General features: G+C 50.5%; 2 protein-coding genes across 2 annotated transcripts in view; one reads left to right on the top strand and one right to left on the bottom strand.

Annotated features, from left to right (window-relative positions):
• The first annotated feature begins 5 nt into the window (after positions 1–5).
• On the top strand, positions 6–9,866 carry MEST (mesoderm specific transcript). The gene is made up of 12 exons (XM_075081721.1): positions 6–96; positions 920–1,074; positions 1,704–1,783; positions 2,007–2,084; positions 2,499–2,635; positions 3,898–3,956; positions 4,211–4,251; positions 4,643–4,713; positions 5,284–5,385; positions 7,100–7,176; positions 7,751–7,814; positions 8,295–9,866. Exons 2-12 carry the CDS (start codon positions 921–923, stop codon positions 8,410–8,412), a joined length of 981 nt encoding a protein of 326 aa, XP_074937822.1. The 5' UTR covers positions 6–96; position 920; the 3' UTR covers positions 8,413–9,866.
• COPG2 (coat protein complex I subunit gamma 2) overlaps positions 9,809–15,709 on the bottom strand; it is a 22,171-nt gene continuing 16,270 nt past the window's right edge. The window contains exons 17-24 of the mRNA XM_075081718.1: positions 15,339–15,464; positions 14,564–14,626; positions 14,299–14,438; positions 13,755–13,926; positions 12,709–12,806; positions 11,840–11,978; positions 11,326–11,424; positions 9,809–10,284 (exon numbers count right to left, since the gene is read on the bottom strand). Coding sequence (XP_074937819.1) covers positions 10,154–10,284; positions 11,326–11,424; positions 11,840–11,978; positions 12,709–12,806; positions 13,755–13,926; positions 14,299–14,438; positions 14,564–14,626; positions 15,339–15,464 — 968 coding nt within the window. The 3' untranslated portion in view covers positions 9,809–10,153. The remainder of the gene's footprint in view (positions 10,285–11,325; positions 11,425–11,839; positions 11,979–12,708; positions 12,807–13,754; positions 13,927–14,298; positions 14,439–14,563; positions 14,627–15,338; positions 15,465–15,709) is intronic.

The raw sequence follows: 15,709 nt of genomic DNA, 5'->3' as shown, positions 1-15,709 counted from the left end.
GGGACGGGGTAAAGCGGGGCGCGCATGCGCGAGGCGGGGCGCTGGCCCCACGCCTCAGAGGGCAATGCTGACGCGCGGCCAGAGCACCTGAGCCAGGTGAGACGCGTGCGGCGCCCCCACGCCGCTCCCCCACCCGCACCGCCAGGCGCGGAGGCTCCGCCCACCGCTGCAGGGGGGCGGGGCCTGGCTCCCTTCAGGGGAGGGGGCGCACGGCGGGGAGGGGTGGCGTGGCTTGTAAGGGGCGAGGCTTTGCCCTTGGAGGGGCGGGGCTTGTTCACGACGGGGGGTGGCCTTGCTGCGGTGGGGGGCGGAGCTTATTGGGGGTGTGGCCTGGAGGGCGGGACTTTAGCACCCCACCCCCGACCTTCTGCTTTCCTTTGACCTGCCAGCCCTTAGATTGGGGCCATGCCCCCCTCAGCTCCTCTACGGGGCCCATATGTCCCCTCAGAGGCCCTATGGAGTCACACCCCCCTATGGGGCCCATACCTTCCCTCAGACCCCAAGCAGGGCCCATGTCCCCACTCAGACCTCTTATGGGGTGCGTGTCCCCCCTCATTCCCTCAATAGAGCCCATGTCCCCCCCCCCAGACCCCTAATATGACCCATGTGCCCCCAATGGGGCCACACTCCCCCTCAGCCCCTTATGGAGCCCATATCTTCCCCTAGCCGCACTATGGAGCCCACATCCCCCCTCAGACCCTCAGTAGGGCCCACGTCCCCTCTCAGACCCCAAATGGGACCCATGTGTGTCCCGACCCCCACCCCAGAGACCCCCCCCTACTCTTTACTGCAAAGGCCACTTTCTGTCACAGACCCACCGCCCCGGGGACGTGCAGGCGATGGGTACGCGAGGGTTTTGGGGACCTGGCGGGGGGTTACGGGGCAAATCCCGGTACAGGCATCTGGCTCTCTCCCGCAGGATGAAGGAGTGGTGGGTGCAGGTGGGGCTGCTGAGCGTGCCCCTCCTCGCCGTCTACCTGCACATCCCGCCCCCCAAGCTCTCCCCGGCTCTTCTCTCCTGGAGATCCTCCGGAGGCTACTTCACCTACAAGGACCAGAACATCTTCTACAGAGGTGATGGGGCCGCGCCGAGCCCTGGGGACTCCTCGCCCATCCTGGTGGGGAGCGGGGCTGGGGGCTCTGCTCCCCTTGGTGGCCCTGGGGGTGTCCCCAAGGCCAGGCAGGGAGATGGCAGACCCTTCCCATAATGTAACGGCTTTAAGGGGAGCCGCTGTGTGGATCCAGACGCAGTGTGGCTGTTATAAAATAATTTTAATTGGGTGAAGCCACGAAGGTTGGTTCTGGTGCAGCAGCGGCAATACCTTGGTGTTGGCGGGAAAGGATCCCAGGAGCCTCTGATGGTTCACAGCAGGGAAAAGATACCAAAAAACCTTTTTGCTGGCATGGTTGTTGCCCATTGTAGCAACTTAGGGGCAGCTGAAATTAAATTGTCCTAAATAAAACCCTGGTTTGCATCAAGTAGCCAGTGCTGGGGGCAATGGGGGCTCATCTGGCCGGGTTTCCGAAGCCACGCTGTCACAGGGAAGCTGTGGTGTGAGTCAAACCCATGCTTGGTTTTAGGGGAACAGGGGGAAGAGGTAACGCCATGCTGCTGCGGAGCGAACGGCAACACCTGTCTTACAGGGGTGGAAACTTTGTGGGGGGAAAAATGATGACCCTGAGGTGCTGTGTTCCCTCCCCAGATTCAACCGGCGCTGTCGGCAGCTCCGATGTCATTGTCCTCCTGCATGGCTTCCCAACCTCCAGCTACGACTGGTGCAAGGTGAGGGGGGCGAGTCCATGGGGGGGTTGGATGCTGTCAGCAAACCCCATGGTTTCTCCCTCCCAGGGAAGGAGGAAATTTCAACCTCCTGCTATTTTCTTGGTGCTGGAAGGTGCTGTCTGGGGGAGTGGAGGGCAGCGTGGCTGTCGGCAGCTGCGCATCGCTGCAGGCTTTTCCTCTCTCCACTCCCATCAGCCGTTTTTTTAATGCATTTCTCTTCCAGATCTGGGAAGGGCTGACCCAGCGGTTTCACCGGGTGATTGCTCTGGATTTTGTAGGATTTGGTTTCAGTGACAAGCCTGTAAGTAGCCTGGGAAAAGGGGTTTTGCTTTTGGCCTAGAAGTTGTTCTGCCATGCCAGCAACCCTGGAAAATTGGCATTTACAGTCCAGTTTCTTCTCCCATTTACATCTGGAAAAGAAATAAGACATTGCAATAGCAGAAGGGATGGGGAAGAGATCGGCTCTGTCACTGTCTTGCCTTTACTTGGGTTTGACGTGACTCCAAAGCACACCTTGACCCCTTTGGGGCATGGGCAGTACTCCCGCCAGCTTCTGGATGTAGCTGCTGGCCCAGGACACCCCAACTGCTCTGTCCAGGATCACAAACTGCTGGTCTCCACCCCACATTCCTCCACTTGGGTGTTTATTCTGGAGTTCTTGGACTCATGGTGGGTCAGGCTCTCACTGCGGCTCCTCTCCCGCTTTGCTTCGCAGAGGCCCCACCGCTACTCCATCTTCGAGCAAGCCAGCATCGTCGAGGGGCTGGTGCGTCACCTCGGCCTCCACCACCAAAGGATTAATCTTCTGTCCCACGATTATGGGGATACGGTCGCACAGGAGCTGCTCCACAGGTCACTGCAAACACTGATGCTCTGGCTGCTCTTTGTTGTCCCCGTCAAGATGATTTCCAGCAGATAGGAGGAAGGATGTAGTGCAGAACCCCCTTTTCCCTGGACCTAGAGTTGTAACGAAGGCTGGGAGGCCTCAGGGCACATCCTAATAGGCAGATCTAAGGTTCCCATCCATCAGTTCTCAGCTGGTAGGATGTTCTTGCCAGTATCCTCCTGGACAAAATGTCCAGCATACAGCTGGAGAAACACGTCATGCACTGGGTGAGCAATTGGCTGATGGGTCGGGCTCAAAGGGTCATAGTAAATGGGGTTAATGGGGCTGGCAGCTGGTCACCAGCAGGGTTCCACAGGGATACATCTTAGAACTGGTACCTGTATGAAGTTTAACAAGGTCAAGTGCTGGATCTTGCACCTGTGGCATGGCAGCCCTGGCTGCACAGACAGCCTGGGGAGCGAGGGGCTGGGGAGCAGCTCTGCAGAGGGACCTGGGAGTTCTGGTAGACGGCAAGTTGAACACGAGCCACCAGCATGCCCTGGCAGCCAAGAGGGCCAACCGTGCCCTGGGGGGCATCGAGCCCTGCATCGCAGCCGGGCGAGGGAGGGGATTGTCCCGCTCTGCCCCACGCTGGGGCAGCCTCACCCCGAGTGCTGTGGGCAGCGCTGGGCGCCGCAGGACATGAAGGGTATAAAGCTACTGGAGAGTGTCCAGAGGAGGCCACGGAGTTGGGGAAGGGTTTAGAGGGGAAACGGTACGAGGAGTGGCTGAAGTCCCTGGGTTTGTTCAGCCTGGAGCAGAGGAGGCCGAGGGCAGCCCTCATGGCACTCTGCAGCTCCCTCCCAAGGGCAGGAGGAGGGGCAGGGCTGGTCTCTGCTCTCTGGCGACCAACGCCAGGCCCCGAGGGAATGGCAGGGAGATGTGCCAGGGGAGGGTTAGGCTGGGCATTAGGAGAAGGTCCTTCCCCCAGAGGGTGGTGGAGCCCTGGCACAGGCTCCCCAGGGAGTTATCATGGCACCAGCCTGGCGATATTCCAGAAGCACTTGGCCAAAGCCCTCAGAGCCCTGGTGTGAATTTGGGGTGTCCTGTGCAGGGACAGGAGTTGGCCTTGATGATCCTTGTGGGTCCCTCCCAACTCAGGACATTCTGTGATTCTGTGTTTAACTTCCCTCCTGAGCTTCTTTTCAAACGGGACAACGGGAGCAGAGTTGATCTGACACTGTTAATTTGCCTCATTTTGTTTTACCACCTTCTTTTCTGTCCCCAGGTACGAGCACAATAACACTGGAAGCATCCTGATCAACAGCCTCTGTTTATCCAATGGAGGTAAGGTTTGCCCGGCATGGTGGGATGTGTGGGCTGGAAGGGATTGGGATCCATGGGACAGGGTGGCCTTCCCGTCTCCATCACCTGCAGGAAAGCACCACCCCAACCCCAAGCAAACTGCAATTAAGGTGCTGTAAATAACTGGGAGCATCAGTCCTCAGGCTGCATTTCGTGGCACCACAAAGGGGAGAGACTGGGAGATGTGGAGCGAAACACTTGTAGCATTACAACTCTCTTCTCTGACATCCTTCCAGGGATTTTCCCCGAAACGCACTACCCCCGGTTCATCCAGAAGGTGAGCTGCCACCCTCTCTAGTTGCAGTGAATCGCCCCTCCAGCAGAAGTTTGACTCCGTGACTTTGGGGTTTTACCTGGCTCAGATGCCTGCTGCTTTTCCCGCTTTGGTAATGGCACCCGAGGTGCTCACAGGCATCGTTAGAGGCAGTGGGGAAAAGCAGGGTCTGCCAGGTTGTGGCTCGTTTCATCCGAACGTCCCTAATCACCCCTTGAAGCGCTGGTGTCTTGCTGTCGAGACCTCACGTACATCTCGGCATTACCGAGGATTGGGGCTGAGCTGGGAAACTGCTGCGATATGGGGAGCCAGGGGAAAAGCCCTCTGGGGAGGCAGAATTTACCTATCTGTATGATACTGAGTGATGCTGTCTCCTTTTTTCCTTCTGCCCAAGATCCTTAAGGATGGGGGTTTGCTGTCCCCCGTCATCACGCGGCTGATGAACTTCTTTTTCTTCTCCAGAGGGTGAGTCGGGTCTCCATGCTGCTGGGCACAGTCTGTATGGGGCATGTGGGCCAAGTGGGGAGGAGGCAATGCAGGAATTAGTATAGTGGGTATTTGGCAGGTGAGCAGATTCCCCAGCACTGTCCCAGGAGAGATTTGCCCCTGGATTTGAATGACCTTGGTCCTGCGGGCCATCCCCTCTCCAAGTTGGCAAAGCACTTCAGCCTAATAATAAACCACACGGCTTTTTCGCTGTGCACTGAAATCCTTCTCTCCCATGAATACCGGACTTGCACGTGTGACAGAGGGAATGAAAACCATAACCATGCTCTGCATACGGTGTGCAATCAGAGATATATTTTTATCAGATGTTGTAAAGCCTCTTTTTTTCCCAAAAGCCCTTTAGACTGGCCACTAAGTCCAACACCGGGTGCCTTTGGGGGACCATCTGCAGTGCTGTGCTTGCACCCACGTGTTTCGCAGTGAAAGCTGGAAGTGCTCGACTGTTTTTTGCCTTCAGCGAGTTTTTCAGCCGTACGTTAACACAGCTGCTGCTGTGCCACTCTGAACTCTCTTTTTTTTTTTCTTCAGGCTTGGGGCAGTCTTTGGGCCCTACACGCAGCCTTCGCAGGCAGAGTACTGGGACATGTGGACGGTGGTGCGGACCAACGACGGCAATCTCGTCGTTGACAGGTACATCGTTGTTAATCGCTGCATGAGCTTGGTTTTACACCTGCAGCGTCCCTCTGTTTGCAGGCAGAGCCATGAAGCGGCTTGGAGGTTATCAGAGCTCGGCCAGGTCCTTGGATATTGGATCCCCAGAGCCTCCAGCTGCTTCTGTTGGGGTCCAGGAACATTGTTGCTCCCCAGAAAAGAGCTAGGGTGTGGTGTAGGAGCAGGGATTCTTGCTGGGATGATGAAAGGCAGGTAAATGAAGTCTGGATTCAGGAGGATCTGCAAGAACAACAACGCTAGAGATGTAGAACGTGGAATTTTTTCTTCTTTGGAAATTAGGGCCTTGAATTTGTGGGCTTTTGTTAAAACTGGAGCTAGATCGGGTTCTCTCCAGTTTGGGACTTTTGGAAGGACCTCGGGCTGGCGGTTGTGAGTTGAGTATCCCCGTTCAGCGGGCCCTGCGTGTGTCCTCCCCCAGCGTGCAAACTCCTCTCGGGTCCCGCCAGGGACAATCTCCAGACAAACCACAGGAAGGCCCAAATAGCTCAGCCCCTCCAAAGGGCACCTGCTAATTGCCTCTTCTAACAAGGGCTACTCGCCCAAGTCCAGCAATAGACAGACAGCTGATGCACTGCCCGCTTGCCAAGTCCCGTCATGGCAAATACTTGCAACATCACCTTTGCTGGCAGCGCAGCCACGATGGGAAGCTCAGTGCCGAAATACCTCCAGCCCCTTAAATGTTGTGTGTCAGAGTATAGGTACGTTTGTTTACTGTAGCTTCCCGTCCTTGGAAGGCTTTTTATAACCCACCTGACTTGAACCTGACGTTTAAATTGTGAGCCTCAGCCCCCCAAGAGCTCTGCTGAAGCAAGGAGTCGCCCCGAGTTGGTGGCTGGGGTGATGAGACAGGCTGAGGAGCTGTTTAGCAGTTCAGATTTTCACTGTAAGACCTGACTAGCGCAATTTATCTTCTTGTGCGCTCCTCCACATGCAGCAGTTCAGTGTTGACTCCTCTCACTGCGGGGCACTGAAATGGTTTCAGAGCTGCTGCACCACCGGTGAGCCGAGCCTGGGGGTGCTGAGATGGCACTGCGTCTGCGCAGGCTTTTAGCAGATTGATTTCTGCTCCGTTTTGTAGGATCTGATTGTAAACCCGCTTTTTGCTCTGTGTGGAGTTTGCTACGGGGGCCTGGGGGTAACCAACCTTTCAGTGCTTGTTTGCTGGCCGCCTGCAGCCCGCTGTGACTCACCGCACTGCCTGGCACAAGGGTTACGATGGTTCACCCCCTTGAACAACCCAGTGGCATTTGACTGGGAGCAGGGGACCCAAATTTGCTTCCATCTCAGCTAGGAAGGACTCAAATTCCATCCTCCTATCTCCCCAGCCTCTGGGCTGTCCTTCCCTTCCTAAATGAACAGGGGTTATCCTCCAGTAGGAGCCTTAGGGCACAGAGCCAGCAGCGGTGAGACCTGGAGTCAGGGTCCCAACCTCATTTGCACTTTTATTTGCTGACTAAGTAAAAATTAAGAAAAACATCTTAGGCATTTCGCTAAGCTCGGGGATGGTCAGCGGACTGATGTGCCGTTGCCATTGCCCTAAGGAGGCGGTGTCTGGGGGATGCAGATTATACCTCGGTCTCATTGGACTGCCATACGTTGCCCTGAGAGCAATTTCCAGGCTGTGCAGCACCTCGAGTCACCGTCTGCTGTGTAACAACAGGTTTCTCTTTAGTATTTTGCAGTACATAAATCAGAGAAAGAAGCACAGAGACCGCTGGGTTGGGGCTTTGATGTCCACCTCTGTCCCACGTGAGTAGGAATCCATTTTCTTGGATTTACTGGTTGGGTTGTTGGGAATCGCCCCCTCTCCTGCAGGCACTGGAGTGTGACAACGGCTTCTTCCACTAATTGCTGGAGCCTCTTGTTATTCTGATGAGGACGACATGGCTCAAAGCCAGTTTGTGCAGGGTGTTGCAAACTTCCCTGCTCCCGTTTAAGGGTCAGTTACAGCAGAGAGCTGTGAGCTTGTTGAGGTAAGAGGAAAATGGGTTTGTTCCACTGAGCAGAGGTAACTCTCCTTTAGAGGCTGGTTCATAGCCTCCAGTTTCTCCAGATGCTGCCCCAGGGAAGCCAAGGTGCTTTTCAGGCTCAAGAGATGTCACAATCACTCAAGGGAAGGTTTGGTGTTTGCAGGAGGAAGGTTGGAGGCTGAACTTGACCCCAGGGCAGAGAAGCAAGAGCCCTTTTGGCAGCTGGTTTGCTCAGCGCTCTGCTGAAAGCTTCCCAAGCTCTGTGTGTGTGGGGAACACGTCTGCAACAGGTCTCAGCTTAGTTTAGGGATGTCCTTGGGTATAAAAGCTCTGTCTGTGCTTCTGTCTTGCAGTGCATCTAATCTATGGGCCCCTGGACCCTGTGAACCCACACCCAGAGTTTCTCCAGCTTTACAAGTAAGACGATACCCGTCACAAAGTGGGAATACGCAACGGGGGTTTCATTTCGAGGGAGATTTTGTCTCAGACTTTTCCTTCAATTCTCTTTTCACGGAGGCTGTTTTTAATTCCCACCTATAACCTGCACAGCCAGGTGATTCAGTTGGAGCCTTCTGCGTTTTGGAAATCGCTCTCATTTTAGGCATCAAAGTCACAATTCTCAGTCAAATCAATCGAGCATTTTAAAACCACATCAGACACAGGTAAGATTTATTGACTGAGGTAGTCTTTTCATCCAAACTAACATGAAGTAAATCCAGCACTTGGAAGAGAAATCAGCTGTAGCTGCTACGGGCTTTTTTTGTCCCAAAACCACATTATGGGCAGAATTTCAGCTGTGCAAGAGGGTACTGTCCTCCTCACTGGTAGCACTTGGCTGGCTGCGGGCTGAGCCTGCTGCAGTTCCCATGCTTATGCCTTGCTGCATTCTTCCAACAGGAAGGTGCTTCCCATGTCCACGGTGTCTGTGCTGGACGACCACATTAGCCACTATCCACAGCTGGAGGATCCGACAGGCTTCCTGAATGCGTATCTGAACTTCATCAACTCTTTCTGAGCTGCTGCAGCTCAGTTCTCACTCTTGGTTTATGAGTCAGGCTTTGGGGGCAGGAAGAAACCTTGATTTTTATCTCCAGATCCAACACTTCGCACTAACACCCTCATCTTTGGCTGCCAAACTCCTGCATTTATGTAGTTAAATCCTTTGAGCACCGGAAGAGATTAGCCTGTGGGGAGGCATGGACAGAACTGTCAGCCTAAGCAGAGTTACTGACAGCTCTTCCAGCCCCATGCTGACCTTGATTCTTGTCCAGCCTGTATCTATATTTAGAGCCAGGAGGGCTCAAGGGAGGACAGGGGCACCTGGGGGGATGCAGAGCACATGTATCAGTCTGAGTCCTTGTCTTCACTGCTAGGCTATGCTGCGTGCCACAGGTAGACAGGACCACTAGCAGCCAAGGGTTGATGTGCATATTCCTAAGATGGATGTTGGTTTGGCTTTTTTTTTTTTTTTTTTTTTTGGAGTTGCTGCACAGGCAGTTTAAATTACATCCTTCTGCTAAGTGGCTAAGTGTTCTAGTACCTGGCCAGCTTCTCAGGACTGAAGAATTTGAAACTGAGTTTGCCTACACAAAATACAGCAGGAGAACTGGGTCTGTAATCCCCCAAAGTATAGGGAATGATGCTCTGTGCCCATAAAGGGGCATTTAAGCACTGGAATTGTCTTCAGTAATCTCTTTTTAATCGCCGGTTACCAAAAGGCAAGCTCTAAACCTCAAGTTTTTACCACTTTCCTTGCTCCTCTGTCTTTTGATTTAACAAGCAGAGCTGCTCACTGACACTACACCCCTGGGCCTATCTCAGGAGCTTCCCCAAAGCCTGACTGTAGCACACACTTCTCCTAGGGCAGCCTCATACCTGTTCTACTAGAGCAAGATAAATATGCAATACTGGCACTAGCAGAAGCCAAGGTGTTCTGAGCAATAGCTATTCCAGCCACAAGGATCTGGGACAGGCGTTTAAATGAGCATTACAATAGTATTCCTTCCTTCCTCACCCTGACTTGATAACTGAAGAAACATCAATTCATCAGCAGAGAGGTGCAGAACTTCCCTCAGAAGGAAGTCACCATAAGGTCCCTCCTTCCTCACCTCTTCCCAACTTCCGATAGATGATGTTTCACATCCTTGAGCCCAAGAAGGCTGCACTGTTTGGTATTATCTGACATAAGGCTCAGAGAACTGAATATGCCTTGATAGGTGAAGATTAATCTCTCTGTACATTTATTTTTCTGTGAGGAACAGAAGAGACAATCATCAAGAAATAGCAAACTTGCAGGTTGGAAGATTCTGCAAGTTCTGTGTGGTTTTTAACGGGCTGCATTTTCTGTATTGAAGCAAAAAGAATTAGAACAAGAAATTTCTATTTTATTAACAGTAATTCATACGAATTCCACCACTTGGACCAGTGTTTATTTTCTGTTAATAAAAATCAGTTTTGACAAAAGTCTGATTCCGTTTTCTTACCACTTGCATCTTTTATCTTCCCTGCTCTCCTGCAAGTGGCCAGAGAGGCAATAAGTTAGATAGGAATGTGTAAGTGACGACGAGGGAAGGGACAGGGGAAAGGCTCAGTACCAGCCAGCCACTATTGCCACTACTGTAACATCATACAAAATATTTACCAAATTGAGGAATAAAAACTACATGCAGAAAGACAGACAGGCTGCTTGATATCCAGTAAATACCCAACCAGTGCTTGCAAAGGAGGTTTCCATCACAGTCGATGCGCTGTAACACTCAGCCTACAGAAGCCAGGATGACATCGACGGGCATTTCTTCCTTGCTCCTAACCGTCACCTGCATGGTCACGCCATCTCCTAGTGCAAGCCTGGACCTTACCAGCACATCGTGGCTGCCTCTGTATACACCTGGGGACAGAGCAATATTTAAGAGATTAACTCTAAGAGAGGCTCAGTGATCTAATCCTAACCCAGGAGCCAACAATCCAGGGAGTGCAAGACAGATTCAGTTTATGGCCAGTTGCAGAGAGGGGGGAAATGACAAAAAAAAAACCCCAAACCCCCAAATACCCTAAGCTTGAGGCCAAAGACTGGAGATAACAGATACTGCCCTAATTAAACAGAGGCAGCAAGTGCTGCTGGAGGGCTAGGCTGATCCAAATAGGTAGAAACAGAAAGCACGGAGCTGAAGCTCACTTCTAGTTTGAGAAGGCAACACATATTGTAATTCTTCCATGAACGTGCAGTCCATTGGCTCAGCGTCCTTGCCCTCAAAGGAGGAATAGTCCTGTTACGCTTCTCCATGAGGGCTTGGAAGTGGCGCTGACGGAGGCAATTCAGACTGTAGGACAAGCCACCTCCAGTCCCGTTTCAGCATCCCTACGCGGACAGACCTGGAGTTACCCGTTCTGTGCCTGAAATAAACTGAGATCCAACCCTTCCCTTGCAACACTGTGTGCCACATCCATTGCAGTTTTGTTTTAACAACTGCAGCAAAGTTCCGTAGAGCACTTCCAGGGTTTGCCCAAAACCGTAAGCCTCGAGCACAGTTGTGGGTACTGCAGGCCAGTTCAGGATGTGTCTTTAGTGACAGGAACTTGAAAACAAGATGATCCTAGGAACCCCCGTCTGAGATGACAACAGGGAAGGAATTTAGTTAGGTGTCTGCTCTGGAAGTTCTTCATTCAAAGGATTCACTACCCTTCCTGTAGGTAAAATACCTACTAAGACACCCAAGAGCCTAGCTTAAGTACACCCACAACAGCAGGCTCCAAGTTAGCACCAGATGCATTCAACTCACTGGTTCACTTCGGCTTTCTATAGAGAAAAAACTCAAAAGAAGAGCAGAATCTCCTAACCCATTCCCCTTCATTTAGTTAAAAAAAAAAAAATATATATATATCTGTGTGGGGACATGGAAAAATTGAGTTCAACAGCCAGAATACTTACCAGCTAAGTAGAGCGTGTGAGAATTTTTGTTCTCTGGCACTTTATCTGATCTCTCACAGGGCTGCATGCCCAAGAACTTGATGATGTTATTGACAGCTTCTGCATTCAGAGATTGAAGAAGAAAATTACCTTCAGGTTGATGCCAAGATTTCTGTGAGAACTAATTTGCACTTCAAGAACATTCTCTAAGCACCCACATGGCTTAACCATTTCCATTCATTACCTTGGGTTGCAGCCCCACCAACACACCTACCCTGCGATGGATGTCCTTTCAGCTGTCTTCACAGCCCGGGAACGCACCCCCCTCCCTTCAGCCAGCCTCAAGCAAGGGAGCACTGCCAAAATTCCACCCACTATATTCCTGAAGTTGCAACACAAAGCCTTGTTGCTGGGACATAATGTCACTTTGGAAGGCACCAAATGCTCCTCCTACCACAGTAAATATATCCCCAGTGTGGCAGATTTACCAGGAGTACTACATGGGTCACAAATAAACCAGGAGAGATCATCTCACCGTCAAGAGTTTTAATTGAACTAAGAGCAAAGGTTTCTTCTTTCTCAAAGTCATCTCCCACTTCTTCCCAGGCAGCTGCGAAATTAGGCTTTAAAACCTTCTGAATATGGTCGGACACGGTCACCTCCAAATCTTCCAACTGACAGAAAAGCAAGGGAGATTTTCAGTTGTCAGTTACAGAAAGGACCCTAATCTTAGAAAGGGAAAGACAGACAGAGACAGGACAGCAGCATTTTGCCAAGACAACTCTGGCATGCCCGGCTTTAATTTCAGGAGAAGCGCATAACAACAGTGGTTACTTATGGTGGTCATCTGCAAAGCTTAAAAACATCGACACAAATATATCAGCGAGACTAAAAGAGAGCAGAAAATGGGGCAATCGCTTTGTGAGTCAAAGCCCGTTCCAGCCCTTACTGGGCATCTGAGGAGAGAGACACTCTCAGAATCCAGCAGGAGCCTTTACTTCCTCCATGCCCAGAAGGCCGCACTTCCCTGAGATCTGACGTGTATTTCAGTGATTGGTAACGCGAACACAATAAACAGAAGTGCAAACGCTGCAGGCGGAGAGAAAGATTGGGCCATGCTTTTGAAAAAAGACAATGAAAGTTATTCCCTTCTTCCTCTCTGTCCCCACAAATCCTACCCCATAGGGCACTAAAGCTAAACTATTGGCAGAGGCAAGGTTTTGAGGAAAGATCCAAAGTTACAAGCTGCCATATGTTGGAAATGGTGTTTCAGGCAGGCCTGCTGATCTCTCCTACTGGCTTCAGATCCGCAGGAAAACCATCAACCCACTGGCCAAGTAATTCAGAATTAATGACAAGGGCGGGGGGGGTAAAACCCAAACCCCAACCCAGTCCTGAACTTACCACATATTCATCATCATAGCCATCATCTTCTGGCACGCCTGTGTTTGGGTCACAGTCTCGAACAGTGAACTTCATTGTGCAACTGAAAGTACAAGCGACTGGGGGGGAGAAGAAAAGCCCGTATATGTTAATAGCGCAGTTTCTTCTGCTTGAACTCTCGCTTCCCAAAAAAGGGGTGGAAAGAATGTGCATTAACTTTGCCCCAGAACATATGACAGGGTCATAGTCAGAGCATGTTTCAACTTCACATAAAATTTCTCCCCAGACTCTAAGATAAAGGCCAGAGGAGGATCTCGGGAGGAATGTGCCAGGGCCACAGTGTAACAAGCACAGGTCCACTGCAGAGTGCTGCAGTACGATCCAGCCAGCATTAGCTACCAGGAGAAACTTTGCAAGGGTTTCTGACAGGCAAATTATGATCCAAAACCACAGTTCAAGGAATTCACACTCAATCTTCTGTTTTTAAAGCGATAAGCAAGAAATCCGCCCTGCTGATGAGCTGAGTCATCATAAACCAGCTGCAAATCCGATGGAGTTTCTTTTAAGCGTGAATAATAAAAGCAAGAAAGGGGAGTTTTATGCCCAAGAAAATCTCTCATTCCTAAATTTCATAGTTGTTTCTAATTCTCTAAAGAAAGGAACAATTGCATTACCTAGATATGTAGAGGCCCAATCTTTTTTTTCCCCCACTAGTACTTTCCTTTTACCAATTCTGTTTCTGACTACTACAAAACATCCACGTGCTCCTTTCATTGACTCAAGATAATAAATTCATTTTCCTGTATTACCTGCACGCTCTCCAGTCCTCTTAATCGTCCTATTTTTAATCATCCCGTACCACTGATTAGTTAAGAAGCGTGCATGCATTTTTGCACAAACACAGGTTCTACATAAAAACCAGCACGTGCGACACATGAGAATGAAACAGTACTAGAATCTCAGAATGCACTTGCCAAATCCCATACTCTGAACGTTTTATTATCTGTTCTCCAAAAACATCATTTGAGGGATTATGTCGTGCAGAATAATTCCCTCCCAAGGGGTACCTGCAGTGGGGTCATCCTGGGGAATTTGGACAAGGGTGTAACACATGCCCGGCTGGTTGTAAGCCAGGCTGGGTGCTGGGATGCAGCAGATCACGTCGTAAGCATCCGACGGCTCCATCTGCACAGTGACTCTCTCTAACAGCTGATCGTTTAACGTGTTTGTGCAATCAAACTGCAGAAGAATAAAATGAAAAGGACTTGAACATAGAAGAAACATTTCTAATGGAGAATTCTCCCCCAAATCAGCTACAATACTCCACAGCATACAGCAGACATCCTGCATCTTTGATCAAGCCGGCCATTCTCACTAAACAGCTTTTCTCTTCAATTTTACTGGAATTCGTTAACAGACGGGATCATAAACCCCACCCTTCTTTGATCATTGACGCAAGCAGCACACACCCTCTTAACTCTTCCTTGTAAGTCCCTGAAGAGAGAAGCTGTCCTCTCCAGGGCACAATGACAACACTGTTTATGCTACGCCCAGGCATCATTAAAGGCCAACTCCTATTACGCTCTGGCAAAAGCGCAAAACTTCTCTTACCTGGAAAACAATGTGATTTGTGAACACGTGTTTAATACAACGAACAAAATACTCCGTTTCTGCTTCTGTGAGCTGTGCTGGTTCCGAAGACTTGAATAATGGACCTAAGCTCTTAAACTCTGGAATGGCTGCCAGTTGTTCTGTGCAGAAGGGAAAAGAAGATGACGGACACTTACAGTGACAGGTTTGTTCACTGGTCCCGCCTGACCTGTGGCAGTCCTCCCAACACTTCCAGTGCTGGAGACCCACAGATCATCTCTCATACCTTGAAATATATCCTGACGGGAAGGAGCAACTTTCTCAGGCTTGCTGGTCACTAGGGCAATCTCTGTGAAGAAAAAGCAGCAAAGACATTGCTCTGTCAGCTACACCATGCAGGAGTTTTAAATGCTGTTATACCTCCACTAAAAAATTCCTTAACCTGTAGCGTTTCACACATTCTGCTCCAAACCATTACCAGCCTGGCTCCTCACACACACTGAAATATCTTTTCTGCTAGGCAGTGTTGGATCGGAAGGAGAGAAGAGGAGAGACGTTTGAGTAACGATGTAGAAACCACACATTAGTCCAGAACAGCCAGCAAAAAAGCTGGAAAAAGAAGAACGAAAAGAAAAAAACCAAACCCCAAACCTTTTCTTAACAAGTTGCAAAAAGTCAAAATGCAAGAATTGTGCAAGCACATGGAAGACAGCCAGTGACTAAGCGCTTCTGGAATGTACTTTTTTCCAATCAATGAACTAATAAATTCTGATGATGTACAAACTCAGCTGTGATAACAAGATTAGCAGAACAAATAAGGAACATTCTTGCCACGCCGTGTTCCTTCAGAAAGAGGCGCTGTCTTCCTTTATCTGTGAAGATCAGGCAGGCTTGCTTCTGCAAAGCCAGTGGCACTGTAACCTGTACAGCATTCAGCTGAGCCACCTCTGCTCTTGGCCTGACCCTACTGGGACAGCAGCCAGTTTACAGACATCAAGTAACGGCAACCCGAATGCTTACAGCCTTGCCCACCACCTATTTAGATGAAGCCCAAGTGTTACCTGCTTTCTGTTCAAAGATTGGTGCAGTAGCCAGCGGAACTGTTCTCATATCAAAAGGTTTGTCAGAAGGCTCCAGCGTATATTGGTGCAGGGCTTTCTCCATCCCAGGAACAGAGACGGTCAACCCTGCAAAGTAGAAGCACAGGTAGAAAAGTTCAGTTTTAAAGAGCAGGAGCTGTCAGAAGCCTACAGGCACTACGATACAGGGTTCACAAATGAAAAATGTGGATTTTCAATTGCCCGCTGCACCAACAGCAACAAGACGCCAGAGTCTGAAAAACTTATCTGGGTCTCAGTTACCTCCCTCTCGAGATACAAATAAGGAAGATTATTTAAAGAGCTCTTCTCTGTAGATTGTCCATTGGTTCAGG

This window comes from Phalacrocorax aristotelis, chromosome 1, assembly GCF_949628215.1.
Source record: "Phalacrocorax aristotelis chromosome 1, bGulAri2.1, whole genome shotgun sequence".
Lineage (NCBI taxonomy): Eukaryota > Metazoa > Chordata > Aves > Suliformes > Phalacrocoracidae > Phalacrocorax > Phalacrocorax aristotelis.
The sequence above is the reverse complement of the archived record's forward strand: the minus strand, read 5'-3'. Positions and strand labels throughout refer to the sequence as shown.

Excerpts from the sequence above, each read along its gene's own strand:
- MEST (XM_075081721.1), top strand. The coding sequence starts at position 921 with ATGAAGGAGTGGTGGGTGCAGGTGGGGCTGCTGAGCGTGCCCCTCCTC. Across the intron at positions 1,784-2,006 it reads CCAGCTACGACTGGTGCAAG|ATCTGGGAAGGGCTGACCCA; the intron begins GTGAGGGGGGCG and ends TTTCTCTTCCAG. Across the intron at positions 4,714-5,283 it reads TTCTTTTTCTTCTCCAGAGG|GCTTGGGGCAGTCTTTGGGC; the intron begins GTGAGTCGGGTC and ends TTTTTTCTTCAG.